At 36.3% G+C, this 24,616-nt stretch overlaps 1 protein-coding gene across 3 annotated transcripts in view; it reads right to left on the bottom strand.

Moving 5' to 3' along the window:
• The window catches only part of LOC136028475 (phosphatidylinositol N-acetylglucosaminyltransferase subunit A-like), a 68,720-nt gene extending 48,325 nt beyond the window's left edge, over positions 1 to 20,395 (bottom strand). Inside the window, exons 1-2 of one of the 3 annotated variants that reach the window (XM_065706328.1) lie at positions 20,322 to 20,395; positions 1,250 to 2,394 (exon numbers count right to left, since the gene is read on the bottom strand). In XM_065706328.1, the coding sequence (XP_065562400.1) occupies positions 1,312 to 2,388 (1,077 nt within the window). In that variant the 5' untranslated portion in view covers positions 2,389 to 2,394; positions 20,322 to 20,395 and the 3' untranslated portion in view covers positions 1,250 to 1,311. Of the gene's footprint in view, positions 1 to 1,249; positions 2,395 to 15,958; positions 16,005 to 20,321 lie in introns of those variants that run through there. The other 2 variants (XM_065706322.1, XM_065706318.1) reach the window with 2 other exon arrangements.
• Positions 20,396 to 24,616: the final 4,221 nt, after the last annotated feature.

Below are 24,616 nucleotides of genomic sequence, written 5' to 3'. Positions count from 1 at the left end.
GTTTTTTTTAGTTATTTGCTTGAGAAAGCCCATAATAGAATACAAAATAAATTAACGTATTGAATGGGTAAAGTTTATCCGTGAATTTTATTAGAAAGCGGAAAAATCTACTTGGATGTAATTTGGATCCCTCACGAGTTTTATTAAACAATTGTAGAGTCTCAAAGAAAACCCCTTGTCATGCAAATGAAAAACCATGCAAATTCCCTATTTTAGGCCCAAGAGCTACTTGACGAACTTAAGAAGAAAGCTAAGCATATTGTGGCTTTTTGAATTGGACATTGGTAGCGGGTGCAGTCTTGCATGATTGAAAGACTATAAACCTAACACCTTATATTCTTCAAATACCATGACCAAAAGAGCTGCTCGAACCAAACTGACGGTCGTAAAATATTGAAAGAGTCTGGTATCCCAAGTGACAAAACACGATGGGAAATAGATAGACATTCGTCATTCCAACAAAAAAGAATGAAATATATAAAAAATTATGTTTCTGGGCGAAAATTCTCTGAAATATCTTGAGCATGATTAAAATTAACCAAAATTAGCTTAGAATAACATTTTTCTTGGAATAAAAGTAAAGAACGACATAAAAACTAATAAGAGAAATAATCCTGTATATGAGCGGTGGAGGCTGCTACCATTCAAAACACCCAGGCCTTTACACAAGAGTGTGACTTTTTTTTTCAATACTCTAGGAGCGAATGCTGTAAGACCAAAGCCATGTTATAAATTCTTTTCTTTTAATATTATTATGGCTCTTCAAGGCTGAGAGGGCAATATATTATACTCCAAACTGTGTCACTTGTCAAATTCTAGCATAAAGAGGGGTGGCGAGATGAAGTGGTGCTGATATCTCATATATAAGATCATTTCTGTTCATTTTAAATCTACTATCGCTCTTTATTTTTGATTTGGAAGAACTTATTTTTATAATTTCTTCGGTAATATAGCTACCTAAGTGAGTATTATTGATAACCACAAAAAAAAGAAGAAAAAAAGAAAAATATTCAAGGAATCAGAACTGAGAATCCTGTGGTAGAAATATTTTTGCATTATTTATCACTACTAACCAGTTTAATAGCAGCTATTAAAGGAAAGGTAAACATTACGCATAGTAGGAAAACTGTTTGAACTTCAAGCAATAACTCGTTTCAAAGTAGAAAAAATTCAAATAAATGAATTATGATTGAAGAGAGCATCGTCTGAATTTGCACAGATAAATTATTAGTATATATGTAGTGACAAATCAGATTACAGCTGATATTAACATAAATATACATGGTTTACAAAAAGTAAAAGAAAAGCAAATCAATCTTCATCTGAATCAAGCGCAAGTATGTGTTCATTACTTTGAACCCGCTGCGAAAAGGAGGTCTCAAAACACCGTTTAAAAATCCGTTTCATTTTCTTAACAATGACTGACTGGCTTGGGGATTCATGTCCATTTTCCATGGGGTAATCTTCAGAATTAGTAATAGATGTTGGGTACCTTTTCCTTTGGGTTTGAGGAGTTTTCGCAGAGCTAATATTGATATTAGAAGCATTTAAAGCGTCACGAATAGGCGGTGGCGTTGGCTGAGTAACATTTGTTACATCCAGCGTTGCCAAAACGAAGTCTGCAGTGAATAAAGGTTCATAGTCAACACTTGCTACAATCGGATCACCAGACGTTTCAAATCTTAAGTCGATAGAATAATTGGCTAATTCAGTAAACTGCAGTAGCACTCTGAAATCTTTTAGATTGAAAGTTAAGTCCACACTTTGCTTGCATGTGTAATCAGTAAATTCGTCTTTTGAGAGCGAAAGCTCGGTATGAATTGCTTTCCTAGGGTCTTGAATATCATCAACGTAGTTCTTTATTGCTATTTTAGTAGGCTCTAACACCAAAGTCACTTCATCAATAGTGTTTCTGAAATTCAGCACAGCTTCACTAAAAGTTTTCGAACTGGCTCCAATATGGAATGGCAGTATACTTCTTGAATATGGAACATCAACTACATCACATTCAACGATATTCAGGTTGTAAGACCTCACAACGCCAAATCTGCATCTCAACTGAATAGCTAATTCACTCATATCACTTGGCATTGTAATTAAACACGTTTCAACAGACTTGTCAATTAAGGAAGTTGAGCGGAAAACAGTTAACAAAGACTTCGAACTAAGTTTACATATTTGAGGAAGAGCAATTGTTTTTTGCTCGTAGGAAATGAAAAATTGTTTAGAAAGTTTAAAAACAACAAAAACTGATCTGGATGAATTAACAGTCTTGATGACAAGTTGTTCTTTCTCAGCTTCAAAGTATATGTAATCACCAAGCTTAGCAAGTGCATGTATAACTCTCACGAATATCCGAACACTTGGCGACGGTAAAGCGCACTTCATTTTGAACTGAAAAGAAAAACATGTCAGCAAAACCGAAAACTCAAGAAATGGAGGGCTCAGTATTTTAAAGAACTAATTCGAAAGAAGTGTCAAATAGCAACAAGGAAAACCGTACCTGAAGAAAGAAAAGGCAGAGAAGCAGGGGAATTCCCTTGCATCAGCATATAAAAAACAGAAAGGACTACCCCGAAAATAGAAAGGCATTCAAACTCCTCTTCCTTGACAAAATTTTGTAAGTTTCCCGCTGATCCACAAAATAATCAATTTTTTTTTTGCGACGCAGATCGACATAGTCAGTTTCTTCATGAGGTTTGTTTTTACCATTGAGAAATCCTTTTTTTCAGCCTAAATACCCTGAAAGTTTCAAGCTGAATGGATACACAATTTTTAACCCATTTCTGGTAATCTCAGATCAATACAGCATAATTTTTTCAAAATTGTTTGTCCACTTAGGTCATTTTACCCAGTAGGCTGCAAGCAAATTGAAGAAAAACAATTTGCCCAATTTTGGGTGTCATGCATGAACAGAATTCGATTTTCAAATTTTTTTTTGTCTTCAGTGAAATCCCATTGTCCCTGTCCACGTGCTCTGTAAGTTTCAACCGAATCAAGGATAGAAATATCTTCGTTTTCTGGATATTTTTTGGGGAAGAATTGATACAACTGGTCCTCTTTTTCTTTTTTTTTTTTGGGGGGGGGGAGGAGAGAACTCCCTTACCCAATTAATGCAAGTTTGTCGCAGACCTTACAAGTTTAAGTCAATCAGGACAAACAACTTTTGCCCAGTCCCAGGTGTTACCTCAATTAACGTGTGCCTGGCCCTCTAGTTTCAGACCTATCACCCTCTATGATTTTTCTTATAGAAAATGTGGTTATTTTTTTTTACCATTCATGACAGTGAAAGCTAGGCAAAAACAACCAATGTCAATAGAAAATAAAACCATAAAAGAGTCAATTTTAATAGAAATATATACATTAGAAGGATCTGATTTTATGCTGATTCCAGATCCAGAAATATTATTTATTTTAAATTCATCTATGAAAACTAGAAAGATATGAAAGCCTGTACAATTTTTGAACAAAAACAAAATTCCCGAAAAGAGATGATATCTTGGGGAAATTGTACCATAAAATCTAACCTGAACCCTCGGACACAGATTTTAAGCCCCATCAATTTCGAAACTACGCAAATTTTTCTAAAACGACGGAAAAGCATAAAAGTCTTTTTTTTAGAGCATTTTAAGCTGTCCCAGAATTTGCTCAACTTTTCCAACTTTGAATGTCCTTCAGATCCAAATTGCGTAGACTGGGGAGGGCAGACCGAGCAAATTTTGTAAAGTGAAAAAGCCAAAAAATACTGATTTTTTCCTGCTTATTTATTGTACGTCTCTCATTATAGGCTAGAATGTGAAGTACGTACGACAAGGCTTCGATTTCACGTTTTTCTCTTTGGAAAAATAAGCTGAGCATAAGGAGAGTATCAACAACTGTATAACCCATGCTGTAGGCAAACACTCTACCATCAGATCTGTAGTTTAACTGTTGTAAGAAGATCCAAATAACAAATCTAGTCTCTGTTCCATCTAGCGATTCAAGGTCATTTTATTGCAGCAATCGCTGAAACCATGACGAAAGGATGCAGTCCTCCTATATAAATGTCCTTGACCATGACAAATTGATTTCATGTCATGAATTGGCAGAAATCAGCCCTTTGCTGTGCCGTGATTTCTTTCGTCGGTTAAATTAGACATTAGCAGTTAAAGTATCTATCCAGACTTCTTAAAACGCCCTTTCAAATATATATTACCTCTGTCTGGATGTAAGCGCCCATGCGAAAAAGAAACTAAAGGAGGCGCGACAATGTTACCCATGCTAAAGCAATATTTTCTTTAGTTTTCAGCGTGGAGAAGGGCTGTAAACCCCCTACTTACAGTAGGACTTAAAAAGAGAATTACAAATCTTATTTACATAGAAAATGAAACTCACCCTTTTTCTAAAGGAAATTGAGTTCTTAGCACGTTTTTATCAACATAACTTAATTAGATATTCCATTATAGCTGCGTTTAATTTATACCAAGTTTTATTATCAATTTTATGACAATCTGCTGATTTGCTTTTGCTACATAGTCTCCTATTTCCTTCCTTTTTTTTCACCAGAAAGAAGATTTGTTGTACAAATTTTTCAAAAGCAAGACATGCTGAAATTGAATAAAAATAAGTGAACTGGGAAACCAATTTTAACCAACTAAACAAAGTCACATTCCAAACTGGTTTCACAGCACCATTAAATAGACTTAGATTTATAATATAAGGTAAGAACTAGATCTACGTTGCACGGGCAGCCTGCGTTGCAGCAACCCTTTGCTCGACTTCGCCGAGTGAAGTGTTGCAAGAGCAACAATTTGGTTTCGTTTCCTCACTTGGATTAAACGCTGAAGATGTTAATATGTAAGGATCTTAAAATAAATACTAGGTATGCTAACTCGAAAAAATTTCAAACCCCTCATTACAACTAGCAAAAATTGCAACCCCCTCATCACTGAAGATGAGTGTAGCCTAACAGCCGATAATTACTTTCAAGTCCCATGCAAGTCTTACCACTGGAACCAAATTGGTCTTACCATCAAATACACCAGAAACAAATGATAGGTACACCAACTAGCAAAAGTTGCGAGCCCCTCATTGCCGAAGACGATTATGAGCTAACAACTGACTGTTGCTTAAAAAACCCCTATATGTGTCACAATTGATATCGGCCTATTTATGGTTTCAGTGTGTACTTTACTACTGAAATTGTTAACCCCTTTTAACTTCAAACTGGTATATCTCATGAAGGAATTTTTCTACCAAAAAATGGATGTCACATACTTTGATCAGCTCATCGAGAGCTATCGACTAACGTCGAAAAAAAATCTATCTGTCTTAGTTCAAAAGTTGACTTTTTGCCGTAGGCCAAGTTTCTAACATCATTACTTAGAAAGGAGCAAAGGATAAACTCTAATTTCTTAAGCAATGAAAGAACTTTTTAATTTTAAGAGGCACATCTGATACCATTGATCTCAAGTGCGAAAAACCAAATTATAAACTCAGCTGAAATCACGAACAGAAATGGGTAGAAACACAAGCAAAAACCATCCTTTTTGGCCCCAGGCAAGAGTTCTACTAAGCTTTCCAAAATGCAAAGTCATATTCATCAATCCCGCCTAAGGTTCACACTTTCCGTAAAAACCCCAGAGTTCAGACCCTTACCTTTTCCTTGGAATAAGCTGAAATCGGAGTGCTAGAAAAAACAAGAGCTAAGAGCTCATTTGGCACTTGTGACGAGGTCGGAAGAGCCAAGAACCAAGACCTCATATGGTATGAGCTCTTGCAAAGTTCTAAGAATCAATATATTGCTTTAAAATGAAAATCAGAGGCTTAATGCAGGTCGGGATTTAAAATAAGAGCTCTGAGTCACGAGATCCTTCTAAATATTAAAATTCATTAACATCCGATCACCCACTCGTAAGTTAAAAATACCTCAATTTTTCTAATTTTTCCCTCCCTTCAGCCCCCCAGATGGTCAAATCAGGGAAAACGACTTTATCAAGTCAATTTGTGCAGCTCCCTGACGTGCCCACCAATTTTCATCGTCCTAGCACGTCCAGAAGCACCCAACTCGCCAAAGCACTGAACCCCACCACCAAACTCCACCAAAGAGAGCGGATCCAGCCCGGTTACGTCAATCACGTAATTACGACATTTATAAGCGTTTTCCAAGATTTAAGGTTTCCCCCTCCAACTTCTCTAATGTCAAAAGATCTGGTAGGGATTTGAAATAAGAGCTCTGAGACATGAGTTCCTTCTAAATATCAAATTTCATTAAGATCCGGTCACCCGTTCTTAGGTTAAAAATACCTAAATTTTTCTGATTTTTCCAAATTAACAACCCCCAGCATCCTCAAAAAGAACGGATCCGTGCCAATTATGTCAATTTCGTATCTTTAACTTGTGCTTATTGTTCCCATCAAGTTTCATTCTGATCTATCCAATCTGAGGGTTTTCCAAGATTTTTGTTTTGCCCCTCCAACCCTCTACGTCCTCGGATCCGATTCTAATTGAAAATGGAGCATCTGAGACCTAAGATTATTCTATATATCAAGTTTCATTAAGATACGATCACCATTCATAAGATACCTCGATTTTCACGTTTTCCAAGAATTCCGGTTTCCCCCTCCAAATCCCTTCAATGTCATCAGATCTGGTCGAGATTTAAAATGAGAGTTTCTAAAGGACAAGATCCTTCTAGATATCAAATTTCATTAAGATCTGATCACCCATTCGTACATTACAAATACCTCATTTTTTCTAATTTTTCCGAATTGCTCCCCCGCCCCAACTCCACCAAAGAGAGCAGATCCGGTCCGTTTAGGTCAGTTACCTATCTTGGACTTGCGCTTATTCTTTCCACCAAGTTTCATACCGATCCCTCCACTCTAAGCGTTTTCCAAGATTTTAGGTCCCCCCCCCCCCAACTTCCCCTTCCCCGGATCCGGTCGAGATTTAAGATAAGAGCTCTGAGACACGATATCTTTCTAAACATCAAATTTCATTAAGATCCGATCATTGCTTTGTAAGTTAAAAATACCTCATTTTTTATTAATTTTTCAGAATTAACCTTCCTCCCCCAACTCCCCCAAAGAGAGCGGACCGTTCCGGTTATTTCAATCACGTATCTAGGACTTCAGATTATTTTTACCACCACGTTTCATCCCGATCCCTCCACTCTAAGAGTTTTCCAAGATTTTAGGCCCCCCCAACTCCCCCCCCAATGTCACCGGATCCGGCTGGAATTTAAAATAAAAGCTCTGAGACACGATATACCTCCTAAAATCAAATTTCATTAAGATCCAATCACTCCTTCGTAAGTTAAAAATACCTCATTTTTTCTAATTTTGCTGAATTAACACCCCCCCCCCAAAAAAAAAACTCCCCAAAAGAGAGCGGATCCGTTCCGGTTATATCAATCACGTATGTATGACTTGTGCTTGTTTTTCCCACAAAGTTTCGTCCCGGTCCCTAAACTCTAAGCGTTTTCCAAGATTTAAGGTTCCTCCCTCAATTCTCCCAATGTCACCGGATCCAGTCGGGATTCAAAATAAGAGCTTTGAGACACGATATTATTCTAAACTTCAAATGTCATTAAGATCCGATCACTCCTTCATAAGTTAAAAATACCTCATATTTCTAATTTTAAGAATTAACCCCCCCCCCCCAACTCCCCCAAACAGAGCAGATCCATTCCGGTTATGTCAATCACGTATCTTAGACTTCTGCTTATTTTTCCCACATAGTTTCATCCCGATCCCTCCATTCTAAGCATTTTCCAAGATTATAGGTCCCCCCCCAATGTTGCCGGATCTGGTCGGGATTTAAAATAAGAGCTCTGAGACAAGATATCCTTCCAAACATCAAATTTCATTAAGATCCCATCACCCGTTCGTAAGTTAAAAATACTTAAATTTTTTCTATTATTCCGAATTAACCCCCCCCCCCCCCCCGATGGTCAAAACACAAAAACGACTATTTCTAATTTAATCTGGCCCGGTCCCTGATACGCCTGCCAAATTTCGTCGTCCTCGCTTACCTGGAAGTACCTAAAATAGCAAAACCGGGACAGACAGACCGACAGAATTTGCGATCGCTATATGTCAATTAGTTTGTTTTCGTCAATAATTTTAGAAATTGAGGGATAGTCTGAAATTACTTAAGCTCTTTTGCTAAGAAGTACTTCTACTATGAACGGATTATAGTACTTTCAAATTGCTGATTGAAGCTTTCTGCACTAGTCCAAGTAGGTTTCCCGCCAAAAAATTATGCCAAGTTCCTGTGTCTCTGGGGTCTCATGCCAATGTAATCTAAGGTTTTTACTGAAATTAAGAAACTGATAAAATAGACTTAGATACTAATTTTATATTGTTACAGTTCAAGGTTTTAACTTTTCTTCTATGAACAGGAAAAAATCAAGCTAAAAATACAAAAAGGGATATTTTGCAGAGATAGTGACCAATGTGAATGTTGATGGAGCGTTGACCATCAGGATTACGATAACGATTTAATTATTCTGTCTACATAATACGGGATTCTAAAGAGGATCTTAAATTCTTTCTTTTCTAAATTTAACACTCAAATTGTGGTTTATTACACTCATTCTTTTCCAGAATAAATTTTAAAAATCAAGATTTGTTTCAACTTAAAGAAAGGAGTAACCTCAAAAATTAAAACGAGTAGAAATTATTCCGTATATGAGGGGAGTTTTCCCTTATTCAATCCTTCACTCTTTATACTAATGTTTTTAGTACTTTTAAAAAAGCTTCTTATTCTATTTAAATGGACCTTGCGTTTCGGGAGTTGTTCTTAAAGAACTGGTACAAAAAGTCGAGCTTTAGCAAAAAGAGAGAGAGAGATGTTGATGGGGGACCATCCTTCTCAAATATATAATAGCTTCTGTTCGTTTCAAGGTTCAATTTTACTCCTTACTCTCAGTTAAAAAAAAATATTTTTTTTTATTTAATTCCTGATCGTTATTCAGTTACAGGAAATCCAGCACCCCTCCATGTAAAGTTGCCCGACATAAAATCTCCCTGACAATTCCATCCTGGCTAAAAAATACCCCTTGAAATTTTCTTGAAGACAATTTCGCCAGAAAAGTTCTGTTTAGTGGAGTTTCATTTGAAAGACATTACTTTCTGATTATTTTTCAAATCACGCAGAAAATCCCTCTCTGTGAAAACTTTTGTCCAGAAATCTCCCCTCTCCCCAGTAGAAAATTCTCCCACGAAGAATTACTCCCATAAAAATTTTCCCCGTGGAAACTTTCTGTCACGCTCCCCCCCCCCAAAAAAAGAAAAGTCCTCAAAATAATTCCAACTCTGCTGAAAATTTCCCTTGGAAAATTCTCCGGGAACATCTCCACGTGGAAAATTGAGTCTACATAGAAAAAGTAAGACAAATAACAAGAATTTCCCATAGGAATTCTGGCAAATTCCCAAGAATAAAATGTTTCCTAGAAAGTTAGCCCCTGGAAGCTTACCTCCCCACAAAAAATCCTTCACGTGGAAAATATCCCCAGCAGAAAATTTAAAAACAACAAGCAAATTGAATAACTTACAGCGCATTCCCCAAAGGCTATGGGAGGAGGGGGTCATTTTGTCCCCAAAGACATAGTTATTGGACCTCACTTAAAAAGGGCCTGCTTCCTCATCAACGCCTCGCTCTTTGCGCTAAAGTTTGACTGTTTCTCTCAACTCTTCTTTTTAAAACAGTAAAAAAAGCGGGGCGTTAATGAGGAAGCAGCCCCTTTCATATACGAAGTAATTTCTGTTCGTTTTAAGTTTTAATGTCACTCCTTACTTTCAGATAAAAAAACTTGTTTTTTTTATTTAATTTCTGAACGTTTTTTAATCAATGCATGTTTTGATTTTGGCTCTCTGCATAGGAATAATTAAAACTAAATTTGGATATTTATTTTTTCGGCTAAATGGCTTTCTCATAGTTTTGATCGAATCATTTTGAGAAAAAAAAGGGCGGAGGAGGAAGCCTAGTTGCTCTCCGATTTTTTGGTTACTTAAAAAGGCAACTAGAACTTTTAATTTTTTACGAATGTTTTTATTAGCAAAAGATATACGTAACTTATAAATTAGCTTACGTAACGAGCTTTTGTATTCTTATGCTTTTATTACATATACATAGGGGTTCACCCCCACGTCAGTACCTCGCTCTTTACACTAAAGCTTAAATTTTGTCCCAATTCATTAAGAATGGCCCCTGAATCACAAGAGCAGTAGAATAAATAGTTGAAATTACTAAAAATACTTTAGCGTAAAGAGCGAGGTATTAGGAGGAGGTGAGCCCCTCGTATGCGTAATAATTTCTCTTCCTTTTAAGTTTTAATGCTGCTCCTTACTTCCAGCTGAAAAAAAAATTTCATTATGTTTTTTTAAATAATGCTAGAAAATCCTGCACTCCCTTCATGGAAATTTTCTTCCCCCATGACAAATTCCTCGATTGAAAGTTCCCCCAACATATCCCCCTCTTCTCAAACCCTCCTCCCAACCAAAAAATCCCCCTGGAAACGTCTGTACGCTTCCCAATAACCATAACTATATATAAGCACTGGTCAAAGTTTGTAACTTGTAGCCCCTTCCATGGGGACTGTGGGGGAGTAAGTCGTCCCCAAAGGCATAGTTATAAGGTTTTTCGACTACGCTGAATAAAATGGCTATCTCAGAATTTTGATCTGTTGACTTTGGAGAAATAATTAGCGTGGAAGGGGGCCTAGGTGCCTTCCAATTTTTTTGGTCACTTAAAAAGGGCACTAGAACTTTTCATTTCCATTAGAATGAGCCCTCTTGCAACATTCTAGGACCATTGGGTCAATACGATCACCCCTGGGAAAAACAAACAAACGAACAAACAAACAAATAAACACACATCCATGATCTGCCTTCTGGCAAAAAATACAAAATTCCACATTTTTGTAGATAGGAGCTTGAAACTTCTAGGGTAGAGTTCTCTGATACGCTGAATCTGATGGTGTGATTTTCGTTAAGATTCTATGACTTTTAGGGGGTATTTTCCCCTGTTTTCTAAATGAAGGCCAATTTTCTCAGGCTTGTAACTTTTGATGGATAATATTAAACTTGATGAAACTTATATATTTAAAATCAGCATTAAAATGCGATTCTTTTGATGTAGCTATTGGTATAAAAATTCCAATTTTTAGAGTTTTGGTTACTATTGAGCCAGGTCGCTCCTTACTACAGTTTGTTACCACGAACTGTTTGATTCAGCTTCCAGTCAAACACTGGCCAAATCTTTGTTGACCCCCTCTTTGAAAAAGTCGAGTGGCTACCTGTATTGTCTTTTCTGTCGACCCACTCCACAGTGGAAAAAGTCTAACACTAAATATATTTTTCTGCTATCTCCTTTGATACCAGGGCAAACAGCAATGACCTCTAGTATAGCTCATGGGAGGATCAGTAAATAATTTTTTGACTATCCTGGAGTTCAGAAGGTGTACAGTGGTTATTATATCCCTCCTCTTTCATTGATATGACAGGTGTATGATGTACATTATATAGACTATAATGTAAGTGAGGACAAGTTTGGTTGCCCATCTCTGTATGCTCTGTCAAGACAAGGGCTTTATACAGTTTCTCTACAAAACACAGTTTCCTTGTGATAAATGGATGTATGTATGTATATATTCATTTCCCATCAAAAGAAACAGATGGAGTACAATATAAAAAAAGCAAAAAACAAACTACTAAAGAATACACAAACACAAGAAAAATAAAGAACAAATGGATATCTAACTACAAAAAACAAAACCTATTGCCTCAAAATAGTTGCCCAAGGATGAGTAACAATATTAGAGCTATATCTGGCGATCTAATAAATGTGCACTTAATAAGCCCAATGGGATTGGTTAGCTACCTGTCCTCATGTGTGGCTCTGATATTTCAGCTAATTATCAATTATAGCCTGTTTGTCCTTCTCTAAACTTACTTCTTCTAGCTGATAAGTGTGCTGAGGGTTGTTGTGTAAAAAAAACGTAAAACCTTGCATTTTTCCTTAAATTGCAGCTTGGAGCAATCTAAGGATTTCCTCCTTGTAGTCTCCATGAACAATTAAAGACAAGTTGAAAACTCACAGGCTGCCCAATCATACTTCCACTCTGCATCACTCCATTCAGCATCCACTCTTGATTTGAAAGTTACAAGACAAGTTGCAGAGACAACATATTCTGAGTCTATTCCAAAGGCTGGTGAATCTGTTTGAAAAGAGCTGATTTCTCTGATGGAGTCTGCATGATGTCTTAGACAGTTTCTTTGAGTGACATCTGGTAGAAGAGGTGGTGGCAAACAAAAATAAATTGGGAACAATGTTTGTCAAGATAAGTTTGAAGGCAGTTATGACATCACTGTATTTGCACTTATAAATTAGGCTGGGTAGTTTGAGGCAAAGAGGATGTTCACAATAGGGGACTGTTTGGAATTTGCTAATTAATTTTGTTGCTTGGCTTTGGACTACTTCTAGGATGAATATGTCTTTTTGTAAAAAGAGAATAGAAGTGTCATACCAACTTCATGTTTTGGACAAACAAGAGTTTCATATAGGGTTGTCATGACTCCTGGAGAGCACCTGCTGATGGTTCTCTTTATTGTCCCTAGGGTCTGGTTAACTGATAAAGCAGCAATAGAAGCATAAGAATCAAATTTAAGTTTCTCATCAACAACAACACCCACATCTCTATCCTCAGGAACAGCCTCAAGTTGTAGGTTTTTGAGTGTGTACCCAAAATGTAAGTGTTTTCTCCAATATGAAGGACATGGCATTTAGACGTGTTGAAGCTCAATAGCTCATTTCCTAGAATCCTTCTTGCAAATGTAGGCTAAGGTCACTGGTAAATAAAATGGATGAACTAAAAATTATTCTTGACAGAAACCAGATTGATATTGCTTGTCTTACTGAAACGTGGTCTGCTACTGAATATTTTTGCTCAATTCCTAAGTATTACTCTAATTTTGAGACCAGATTGGACAAAGATGGTATTCCTCTATCTCATGGTGGATGAGTGGCTTTTTTTGTTGGTATACCCTCCCAAATCAGATTCTTTCATCTTCTGAAATAGAAAACAACTCTAAAACTGGATTTCTATTGCTCTGGACCATACCCAAAAACCAGTTTGGCTTTAGGCTGAATCATAGCACCATGCATTGCTTAATTTTTATGCTTGACACTGTTTTCAAATGTCTTGAGTTAATAGTTCTTATGTTGAGGCTGTTTTTGCTGATATTAGCAAAGCCTTTGACAACTTGGATCATCAGACAGTTATTGATAATGCAAGGGCTTTAGGTGCCAGAGATTTTGTTTTACATATGGTACCTAGTTTTTAGTCAGGTTGTGAGCAATGTGTAGCCCCCCCCCCCTAATGGAGATTCATCAGTTTCTACCTTGATTTCCTGTAATAGAGCACCCTAAGGGACTAAATTAGGTATTATTTTTAATTGTTTTAAATAATGTTTTTCCAAATTTTGATAATGCTAATTTGCCAATGATGACATTACTTAACCTTTGTCAAACCTCAAATACTTTGGTTGTTAAACTTGAGTCAATCATTAACAACTTAAAGAATGATCTTGACAAAGTTAAACTCAATCTAAGCATACCTAAAAGCAGTTTAATGCTATTCTCCTTTCTAAAAAAATATACCCCCAATCAATAATCACCTTGCACACCAAATTTAAATACAGTTAAACTGCTTGGTGTGCAGTTGGACAATGACCTTAAATGGGAGTCCCATACTTTTCACTTATTTAGATCTGGTAGTTTTCTCTTTAAATCTTTTTCCATTCTCAAATGGTTCTCCATATTGATCCAGAACCTTAAAATAACTTATTGTTCTTATATAAGACCCTATCTTGAATATGCTTGCCCTGTCTGGCACACTAAGTTGACCAACACCCAATGTTCTAAAATTGAAAGCATTCAAAAAAGAGCAATAAAAATTATACTGGGGACATCCTGTACTACTTATGATAAATCATATTCTATTCTGTAAATTTAGGAATTAATTCAAAAATTAAGAAATTCTTAGGAAAATTAAGAAAAAATTTCAGAATTTAGATTGTCACAAACCTGTTGTTTACACAATCTTCTATGCCCTAGAAACAAAAAAGGGTAGACAAAATAGCTTAGTTATATCTTCCCAGGTCATAATTTGGTGCTAGAATAAGAAAACAGTAGACAACATAGCTTCAATATACACTCCCATGGTATATTTTTGGCCTTGGTATCATTACTGAAAATTTTATCTACCCAACCCAACTACTTTTTAAAATAACAAGATGCCCATAAACTAGAATTGGTATCAGTTTACAATTAGGGCTGGAAAGACAGAAATATTATAAAAATCTTCAAATGGAACTTCTGCAATACTTTACCCTCCTCTCCTCCCTGAATGTTTAAAATTAAAGCCAAAATCATACATTTCCTGTGCATTTTTCTGCTTCTTAATTTTGTCAGCATTGATTTAATTTATACATAATTTGGGCTATATATTTGGGTAAATTTATAGCAAACAGTATTACTGGTGGTAAAATTCTAGTTAATTGACTTCTTGCTTTCTTGGAAAGGGTTTAGGTTAGGAAAATGAAACTTTCAGGGATGGGTTTAAAAGCTAAAGTATGTCCTGGGAAGGTATTTCCAAGTACCCATCTCTATTCCTTCTTCCTCTAGAGGGCCCTGAAATTTGCTTATATGACAGGTCTCTATCTATTGAAATTTTGACAAACAACATTTTACATTAATTTTTAGTTACTAATTGTGTTTTCTCTGCCTTTAGTACTGAAAATGCAATTCCTGTTATTTGAGTAGAATTTTGAGCTGTATCAATGTTTTTTTTTAGAATTTAAGAAATGAATTTGCATGTATTTAAAACCTTATAAAATGGAACTGAGCAAAGTTATGAAGCTGAAAACAATTTTGTTGTACTTCGATTAAGCAGAAGATCTATTTTGGAAGGTTTCATCTTTATAACACACATATTTTTTAAAGGCCATCAAACATCAGGGCCCTCTAGAGGGAGAAGGAGTGGAGGTAGTTGCTTCAAAATACCTTCCTAGGACATACTTTAGTCTGTAGATTCATCCCTGAAAGTTTCATTTTCCTAACCTAAGCCATTTCTGAGATAGCAAGAAGTCAATTAACTAGAATTTTATCTTACTGGCTTTTGTAGTTAGAAATGAACTCTACCTCTCCTTCCTAATGTGCAAATATAAGCCCTGAATTGTATATAGCCTATGCAATGAATTTTCCATTACTTTGATGAACAGCAAAATCAATTTGAAGAAAAGAACAACTTAAGGAGAATTCAATTTATACATCCAACTCAGAGTATATAAGTACCCATTAGGGATAGGGGATTAAGTGCATTTTTAACAAAATCAATGTTATATTTGGATTAAGGATGAAATTCCAATCCTAACAGCATGTCAGTTTCTTAGCTAACTCTCTATTAAATTAGTCTGCTGAAAGTTTACCAATTTTTCTGCATAGGCTACTATAACAATAATTTATTTTTGACCTGCTACAAAAAATCAAAGCAGAGTATCAATACAAGAAACAAAACAAACACTACACAAAACAGAAAAAACAAGAAACTAAAGCAAACGAGTAAGGCCTCTGTGGGCAGGCAGATACTTATAAGTAGACTAGGGTAGACTATGAAGTGAGGATTGTTTTCTTAGCATATTTCCTTCTAAAGAGCCTGAAATTTAGGCTAATACATTATAATTTTATCAAAGTTTCATTCTATCTAGAACAATACATTCCAAATTCATAGGAGCTGGTGTCCTGGAGGGAGAAATGTAGGCCTCAGCCTAGGAACCCTAGTGTAACCTAAATACTGTTAAATCCATTCCTGAAAGGTTTGATCAGCATAAACATCAATCTTTTATACTAGCAAAAAGCTCCTTCTCTCTAGTGTTACTAGCCGTTACACTACTGCTACGAGGAAATTACCTACCAAATTTTGTAGCTCATATGGAAGGTCTTTTAAAATTCTTGCGCTAAGTAATCGATGAAAATTTGTCTCATAACAGCGCAAAATGTTGGCTCAAAAATTGCTTTCCGCTCCCCCAGATCTAAATAGGTGCTTTTGCTCAGCCGATTTTTTCTGCGTCATAACAACGCTTCTTTGTTTAAAAAACCTGGATTTGATATGCGCCTAAAACTGAGGCTTTTGAGACTGAAACATGTTAGGAAAACATTTCTTACTTCTTAATATGAATTAACAGGCATAATAACTGTAGCTAACACATTTTCAATGCGATTCCACTATATTGTACCCCTAGTCCCACTAATATGGAAATATACAACCCAAATTATATATTTCCCAAGTATTTTGCCATGTGTCACTTTTTTTTCAGTCCGCACACCCAAAAATCGAACTGATGCTGACAAAATCAAGAAACGTAAAAGACACAGGAATCATTTAATTTTGGCAATATATTTTCTCGCTAGGGGGGGGGGGAGAGGGAATAAATAATAGTAGAATAACAGTCAAAATACGCCAACTAGAGTTGTTCTGTGGATTATGAAGTAACACTTGTTTCCTTCTTATCATCCCCAATTCTTGGCTTTTACCCCAAATTTTCATAATAATTGTTTAATATCTCTTACAGCTTTTTTTTATCTATAAAAGGAAAAATTAACACATTAATCTTTAATCAGGCGAGAGCGAAGGAAAATGTCGTGTTAAAACAAGTACCTCTCCCCCCTCCAATTGCCGATGTTTCTGTAACTTCCGTTTTAATATTTAATATGTTCCACATGATTATCAATTTTTGATGCTGCGTCTCGTTAAGTGATGTATATCGCCCTCTAAGATCAAAATATGCTTCCGTTTCCGCAAAGACACAAAATACAGGAAAATGAAGGTGGTCAAGGATTTTTTTTTTTTTTAAGAAGATGCAACCCAGGGTATTTTTCAGAATTTCGGAAGAAAAAATTAAATCTGCCCACTAATTAGACCCCCTGCGTGCCTGGTTGTGTTTCTAGAAGAATTTATTAATCAAATATCTTCAAAGGCTGATGAAGATACATTAGTAAAACACTTGTTAATTTAGAATAATTAGTTTTCTATTTTAAAACCATGAACAGGGCTACCCTTAATATTAAAAGAGATACCGCCACTTAAACCAAATTTTCACAGAACAATGTTTTGAGAAAATTTAATTTAATGCACGAAAATGTTTTCTATTTGTATGTCGAAATAAAATATAATATTCCATAAAAAATATTGTCTCTGTAATAGGAGGGGAGATACAGCCCCTCGGAACCGATGTTATACACCTTCCCCTACGGTCACATATATATACTCTCTTTAAACGGGCAGCTATTATATGCTATCTTTATATACAAGCAATAGTCATGTATTTATTTATTCCTTTTTTTAGAAACGGCTCCACATTTTTTCGGGAAGATTTGTATCCTGGGATTTTCTGGCCTAATCAAACGATCTGTATAGATCAGAACTGAGAAACTTCACTAAAAGCTTCAATTTCGGAAAAAATATTGATGTAAGTTACGTCATATTTATGAATAAATTCGAAAAGCACACATACGTAATAATTGCTTCAGTATTGGTTCTATTGTTTTCAGGTAACTTTAACAGCAAAATATAATGCAGCCAAAATTGCACAAGAAACAAATGATTGACAAGAAAAAATTTAGGATTGACTTATATTTATGTCATATTTATGAGCAGCATACATTTCAAGAGAATAAATTATATAATTCTCCCCCTCCCCGCCTCAAGAGTGAACGATATTTATGACACATACGACTTTGCAAAAGGAAATCGATAAGTATAAAATACAAAATGTAGTTAGTTTATTTACAAAGTGTGTTTTAAGTAGTTTCATTATGCCTAGAGGGATTAGAGCAATTAAAGAGAATAATTATAATGCCTAAAGGACAAATGAAGAATCTAGACCGTCCAACGTAATAACACCAATTCGATCTGATCGGACCTGAACAATCCATGAGGCTAACGTAAAGGATATTGAAAAAAAGTCTAAAGTAATGATGAACAAAAATGAAGATACTGTCAGAAAGCCGCGTCAACAATCAGCAAAAAAAACAAAAAAAAAACAATGGTACATTTGAACACGTCAAAATTATTTTATGCAAATGACACTTGATCAAGTCAGCCAAAGTGGCAGAGAGGGGCAAAAAAGCGGCTCAGAAAGCACAAAAATGAGAGGACTATCCAAAGCAAGTATCCTTGTCTGTATAGAAAGAGAAGATTTTCTACGCAGCACAGGAAAAGATGGGAGGCCACCACCAACAAACTTTCCAGGCGCTGCAGCACAGCGAACGTGAAAGTGCCTTAACATGAAGCTCATTACTCAGAGTTGGAGCCAGCGTGAATGCAAGATATTTCTAGGATCCAATAAAAGATAGTGACACTCCAGAAAGCAAAGCCATAGAAATATGTTTCAAAGGAGTTCCCCGGGGAATAAACGCCATACGCTGGGTCTTAGCCGTGTTGAACACGACATAATTGGCTGAAGCAAAGTCATCACGTATTGAAAGTAAATGGTTAAGTGCAGCCACTGTAGGAGCTAAAATAACCAGGGCATCAGCATAATTTAGTTTATTGAAGCAAACACCACGAATGACACAACCAACCCCAGTCTATGCCAAATGCAGCTTAAGATCATCCACATAAAGGTTATACAGCAACGGTGAGAGCACCCCACCTTGCCGCACACCATTCAAAACAGGGAAAGACTCACTGAAATAACTACTCCATTTGATTTTGAAACGCTGCACTTCAAACCGGTATTGAAGAGTTCCTATGGTATGACGGTCAACTCATTTAGTGTCTATTTTGTTAAGGAGCTTTTCAAGGGTCACTCGGCCAGAAGCCGCATTTTATCAACGAAACATGCAAACACAGGACTAGAAAAAAGTCCAAAAGTACTACACTACAGATTTAAGGATAAACACACAGAGCTCCGTCGAAGATCCTTCTTTAAACCCAAATTGATAATGCGATGAATTAATCTGGGGTGATATCAAAGAGTACAGACATTTTTTAAAAGGTTTTGAGATGGCAGCCGCTAAAGCAATCGGCCTGTAATTGCTTAAAGATGCCATATCACTGGCATTCAACTTCGGAATAGGAATCAGGCAAACCTCAATTAAGGGAATCTGGGACATAGCAGTGGTTAAGGAAACCATTGAAGAGAAGTGTCAACAAACAAATCAGGGATGGGCCACCAAGCTTAATGTGATTTGCCGTCACTCGTCCGCCAGACTTGCTGCCCGAAAGCCCGGACAACAACCGCACCACACACTCTGCCGTTATCAGCTGCTTAACAGGATCAGTCCAAGGTTTGGAGAAGGACCTTAGCCTTGCTGCTTTGGGATCCAAAGCCACTGACGAGAAAACAGCACTATAATGACCCCTCCATAACTCAGCAATGTCTATGGTTACTGAACCGACTCTGCTCGACATTTTTTTGGGGACCAGCACTCTTAGAACTAGTAGCTTTTTTCCAAAAATCATGAAGATTAAGTGAACCCAAACTACTGGCTAGCGCCGAAGTTCTCAAATTCTCCATATCCTTTTTGCACTACCGAAGAGCACTCCGGAACCTATTGTGAAGGATTCTCCTCGCAGAATCGAGCCCACCTCCAAGAGATCTACCATTATCAACCCACAAAAGCAAGGCATTTGTTGCAGCTACATAATGAAGACAAACATGAGTATTCCAACCAGGAATAACATTCAGCCCCACCCTTTTCTTGTTATTACTACCCGGACGAAGAGGTAGAGTATGACATGCACTGACAATAAGAATCGAAATCAGTATATAATAAAGAGCCCCTAACCCATTAGTATGAGAAGGATTGGTTCAGTAAGGGAGAGTACAATGGTAATTAGTAGTTATATCCAGAGCAAGGATACAGCTCTCGACTTCCACACCATAGGCCACAAGCTGAGACGCACTCACATGCTCCCAGTCAACAGCAGGCGGACCAGGGGGTGGCGGATCTGCAAACAACGAATCGGCAGCACGAATAGCACAAGATAATTCTGGTCTGAACCAAATATATCATATCTTACAGAAATAGGCATAAAATTACTACAAGAACTTGAGCACACCACGTGATCAATCCATGACGTATGGCCTGACGGATTCAAATATGTAAAAGTCGATGGCTCTAGAGCCACTTCATCACAACAAACCAAATCATTTTCAGCTATTACTACCTTCAGCTCACGGCTAAAAATAGTTTCTGTACTGTAATTAGCATTAAAATCATCCAAGCAACAAACATAAATATATTTATCAGATAAAACAATACAAGCTTACCTAAGTACAGGGAAAATCCATGCAAATTCTCACTTGAGCAAACTGACATATAAACATTAACAAAAAGGTATTCCTGATCATCACAACGGAGGCAGACTGGCTGCGGCCTCTCATCTGAGGAGAATGGAAAAGATATTAAGTGGGAGTAAGCTTTTTTACAAAGAATAGCTAACCCACCTCTCGGCCTCTCTCTCAAAAGGCCATCACCTGCTTTCGTAGCATTCAAAAAAGTATTCACTTAAACCCTCCAAAGAAGCATTATCAAAATCAATTAACATGATTTCCTATAGAAAAATTAAGTCGGACTCTGCACAAAGAGCTTTCACTGCACTTGCATTATGCTTCACTGAGTGACAGTTATATGACCCTATACGTAGTTTTTCACTGATCTAGGTAGGTTTGACCTTCGGAAGGCGTGGGCTCACTAGTGGCACTTTAGGCTTAGGTTCATAATAAGTCCTAACAAGGATGCCGGCAGGATATATATATATATATATATATATATATATATATATATATATATATATATATATATATATATATATATATATATATATATATATATATATATATATATATATATATATATATATATATATATTCCTTTTCTCCTTCTGTCTTCCCTTTTTTTTAAATGTGTTTGTGCTGTTGCATTGGTGATTTCTCTTTTTCATTATATATATGTCATATATCATGATGGCTTATTTGCTAGACACCTCAAACTTGCTCCTTCTTCTTTTCTTATTACTCTCCTGGCATTTTTCAACCTTTTACTTACTACTGGTTTAGTACCATCGTCATTCTATATTGGCATAGTTACGCCTATTCCTAAGAGCGGGAAAAAAGACTTGTCATCTTGTAGCTCCTGGAGGCCAATTACTAGGGGTTCTATGATTGGGAAAGTGTTTGAGTTGTGTTTGAAGGATCTTCTTGAAATTCTTGACACTGGTTCTAATCAAGTTGGTTTCAAGAGAGGTTTGGGATGTGACCATGCCCATGCATCTTTCAGCAAAGTTATTGAAGAAGCGAGAATCTCTGGTCAACCGCTATACGCCCTCTTGATTGATATCAAAGGGGCCTTTGATAACATTTCTCATGCATCCGCTCTGCTCACTTTAATCCATGCTGGATTGCCCCGAGCTGTCATACGAGTCCTTCGCTCTTGGTATTCTGGTTTAAAGATCCGTATCTGTCCGAGTTCGTCTTCATCTCAGTCCAAATTAATTCAAGTGGGTAGAGGAATTAGACAAGGAGGAATTATTTCTCCTTATATATTCAATTCTTGTTTAGCTACTGCCCTTAATTCTCTTTCCTGCTCGTTTGTTTCATTATCTCGAAATCTGTCTTACATTGCATATGCTGATGACATTATCCTTCTAAGCCGGTCCAAGTCTAGTCTTGTTTCTAATTTTAATATTTTAATTAATTGTTTAAAAGGTTTGGGCCTTTCTATCAGTTTTGAAAAATGTCAATTTTTTGTTGTAAATTGTTTAGAGGATAATGTCAGGGCGACTCTCGATTGCGACAATGGTGTTATTTTTCAGTCGTCGCCAATAGTCACTTATTTGGGATTACCTTATGCTGCTTCGAAAAGAGGTTTTAAACCAGTCCTGGTTCAGCATGTTCAGATGAAACTACGCAAGGCATTTGGTCTTTTAATTCGTTTTCGGGGTCTTTACCGTCGGGACGTCCTTGGTCGTATGTATAGCGCTGTTGCTATGCCTCACGTATTGTTCTCGTCCCTCCTCTTCCGAAATTTCAGACCTTCTGATCTTTCGCCCATTAAAGTTTCTTATTTTAAATTTTGTAAATTTTTATTTGGTTTCCCCCTTTCTTTTAGTAACACTGAGATTGTTTTAAAGCTTAATGTGAAGGATCCTGTAGTCTGTATAAAGAAAAAATATAAAACATTTGAAGATAGGGCGAAAATTAGCCTTTTAGGCCACAATTTATTTCCGTTTTTTAGTAACAGTTCTGGCTCTTCATGATTTATAGGCTAATCTATTTAGCAATTTTTTTTTTTTTTTTTTTTTTTTTTTTTTTTTTTTTTTTTTTTTTGTTAAGTGTTCGATCAATATTTGATACGTTTTGATTGTAAGTGTTATCAGTTGTTTTTTCTTTATATTATATTGTAGCGTACTCCTCATTTTTTTGAGGGAAATAAAGAAAATAAATAAAATAAATAAATATATATATATATATATATATATATATATATATATATATATATATATATATATATATATATATATATATATATATATATATATATATATATATATATATATATATATACTAAGAAGAAGGGCGACCCTCCCCTCAATTTCTGAAATAATTTATCTTCGTTTTAAATTTAATGTTGCTCCTTACTTTCAGTTGGACAATCTGTTTTTTTTTTTAGTTCTGACAGTTGGTCAAATAATGCCGGGAAATCTCCATCCCCTCACAGGAAACTCCCCCGTGGAAATGTTGTTTCCACGTAAAATAACCCCCCCCCGCCAGAAAATTCTCCCCGTATAATTCCACCCTCGCTGAAAATTTCCCGCATACATTTGCTTACAAACGACTCCGCCTGAAAAATTCTACTTAGCATACTTTCACCTAAAAGATTTAATTTCTAACAGGTCATCTAAGAGAAAGCAAGAAAAATAAAAAGCATTCCGCACAAAAATTGTATCAAATACCCCCAGTGTAAAATTTCCCTTGGACAGTTCACTCCCAAAAACTTCCTTTGCCACAGAAACCCACCCTAAGTAGAGATTACCCCCCCCCCCCCCAAAAAAAAAATGTCTGTATACTTACCTATAACAAATAGTATGCATAGATAACGAACACATTTCATAACTTACAACCCTTTCCCCAGGGACTGTTGGGGGTCATATAAGACATATATACCCTGTTGGGGGGGGGGCCCTAAAGACATAGGTATTGGACGGTTTAACCATACTGACCACAATAGCTATCTAGGGCGATAGGTTCGACACAATCAACCCTGCGAAAATAAACCCGCATAAGTGATCTTTCTTCTGGCAAAAAAAATCCACATTTTTGCTGATGGAAGCTTCTAAACCAAGATTCTCTTATCCGCTGAATCTGATGCTGCAATCTTCAATAAGATTCCTTGACTATTTCAGGGCATTTCTCCACCTTTTCCGTATATCACGCATTTTTTTTCTGGCTCATAGCTTTTGAAGGGTAACACTAAACTTAATGAGGCTTATATATTCGGAATCAAAGAGATCGTGGTAACAAACTGTAAAAGGGAGCGAACCGGCTCAATAGTAACCAAAACTCCAAAAACAGGATTTTGATACTATGAGATACATCCAAAAAGATCGAACTTTTATGCTGATTTTAAATATATTATTTTCATCAGATTTAGTCTTACCCATCAAAAGTTAGAAGCCTGAGAAAATTTGCCTTATCTTGAAAAATAGGGGGAAATACCCCTTAAACGTCATAGTATCATAAAAAAAATCACACCATCACATTCAGCGTATCAAAGAATCCTACTGTAGAAGTTTCAAGCACCTATCTATAAAAATGTGGAATTTTATATGTTTGCCAGAAGAGCGATCATGGGTGCGTGTTTATTTGTTCGTTTTTTTTTTCCAAGGGTGATCGTATTGACCCAGTGGTCCTAGAATATCACGAAAGGGCTCATTATAACGGCAATTAAAAGTTGTAGTGCCTTTTTTAAGTGACCAAAAAATTGGAGGGCACACAGGCCCCCTCCCATGCTAATTGTTTTCCCAAAGTCACCGGATCAAAATTTTGAAATAGCCATTTTGTTCAGCTTAGTCGAAAAACTTAATAACTATGTCTTTGGCAATGACTTACTTCCCCACAGTGCCCAGGGGAGGGGCTGCAAGTAACAAACTTTGACCATTGTTTACATATAGAAATGGTTATTGAGAAATGTACAGACATTTTCAGGGGGATTTTTTTTCTGGTTGGGGTAGGGGAGTCAAGGGTAGGAGGTTACGTATGATGATCTTTCCATAGATAATTTATCATGGGGGAAGGGAAATTCCATAAAAAGGGGTGCAGGATTTTCTAGAATTCCTTAAAAAAAACAATGAAAAAATAGATATGGAAATATTTTTCAACTGGATGTAAGAAGCAGCATTAAAACTGAAAACGAACAGAAATTATTAAGCATATGAGGAGGTTCGTCTCCTCCTAAATATCTCACTCTTTACTCTAAAATATTTTTGTAATTTCAACTATTTATTCTTCGACCTTTGTGATTCAGGGGTCATTCTTAAAGAATTGGGATACGATTTAAGATTTAG

Source organism: Artemia franciscana, chromosome 1, assembly GCF_032884065.1.
Source record: "Artemia franciscana chromosome 1, ASM3288406v1, whole genome shotgun sequence".
In the NCBI taxonomy this organism is placed as follows: domain Eukaryota; kingdom Metazoa; phylum Arthropoda; class Branchiopoda; order Anostraca; family Artemiidae; genus Artemia; species Artemia franciscana.
This window is presented reverse-complemented; position numbering and strand designations above follow the sequence as displayed.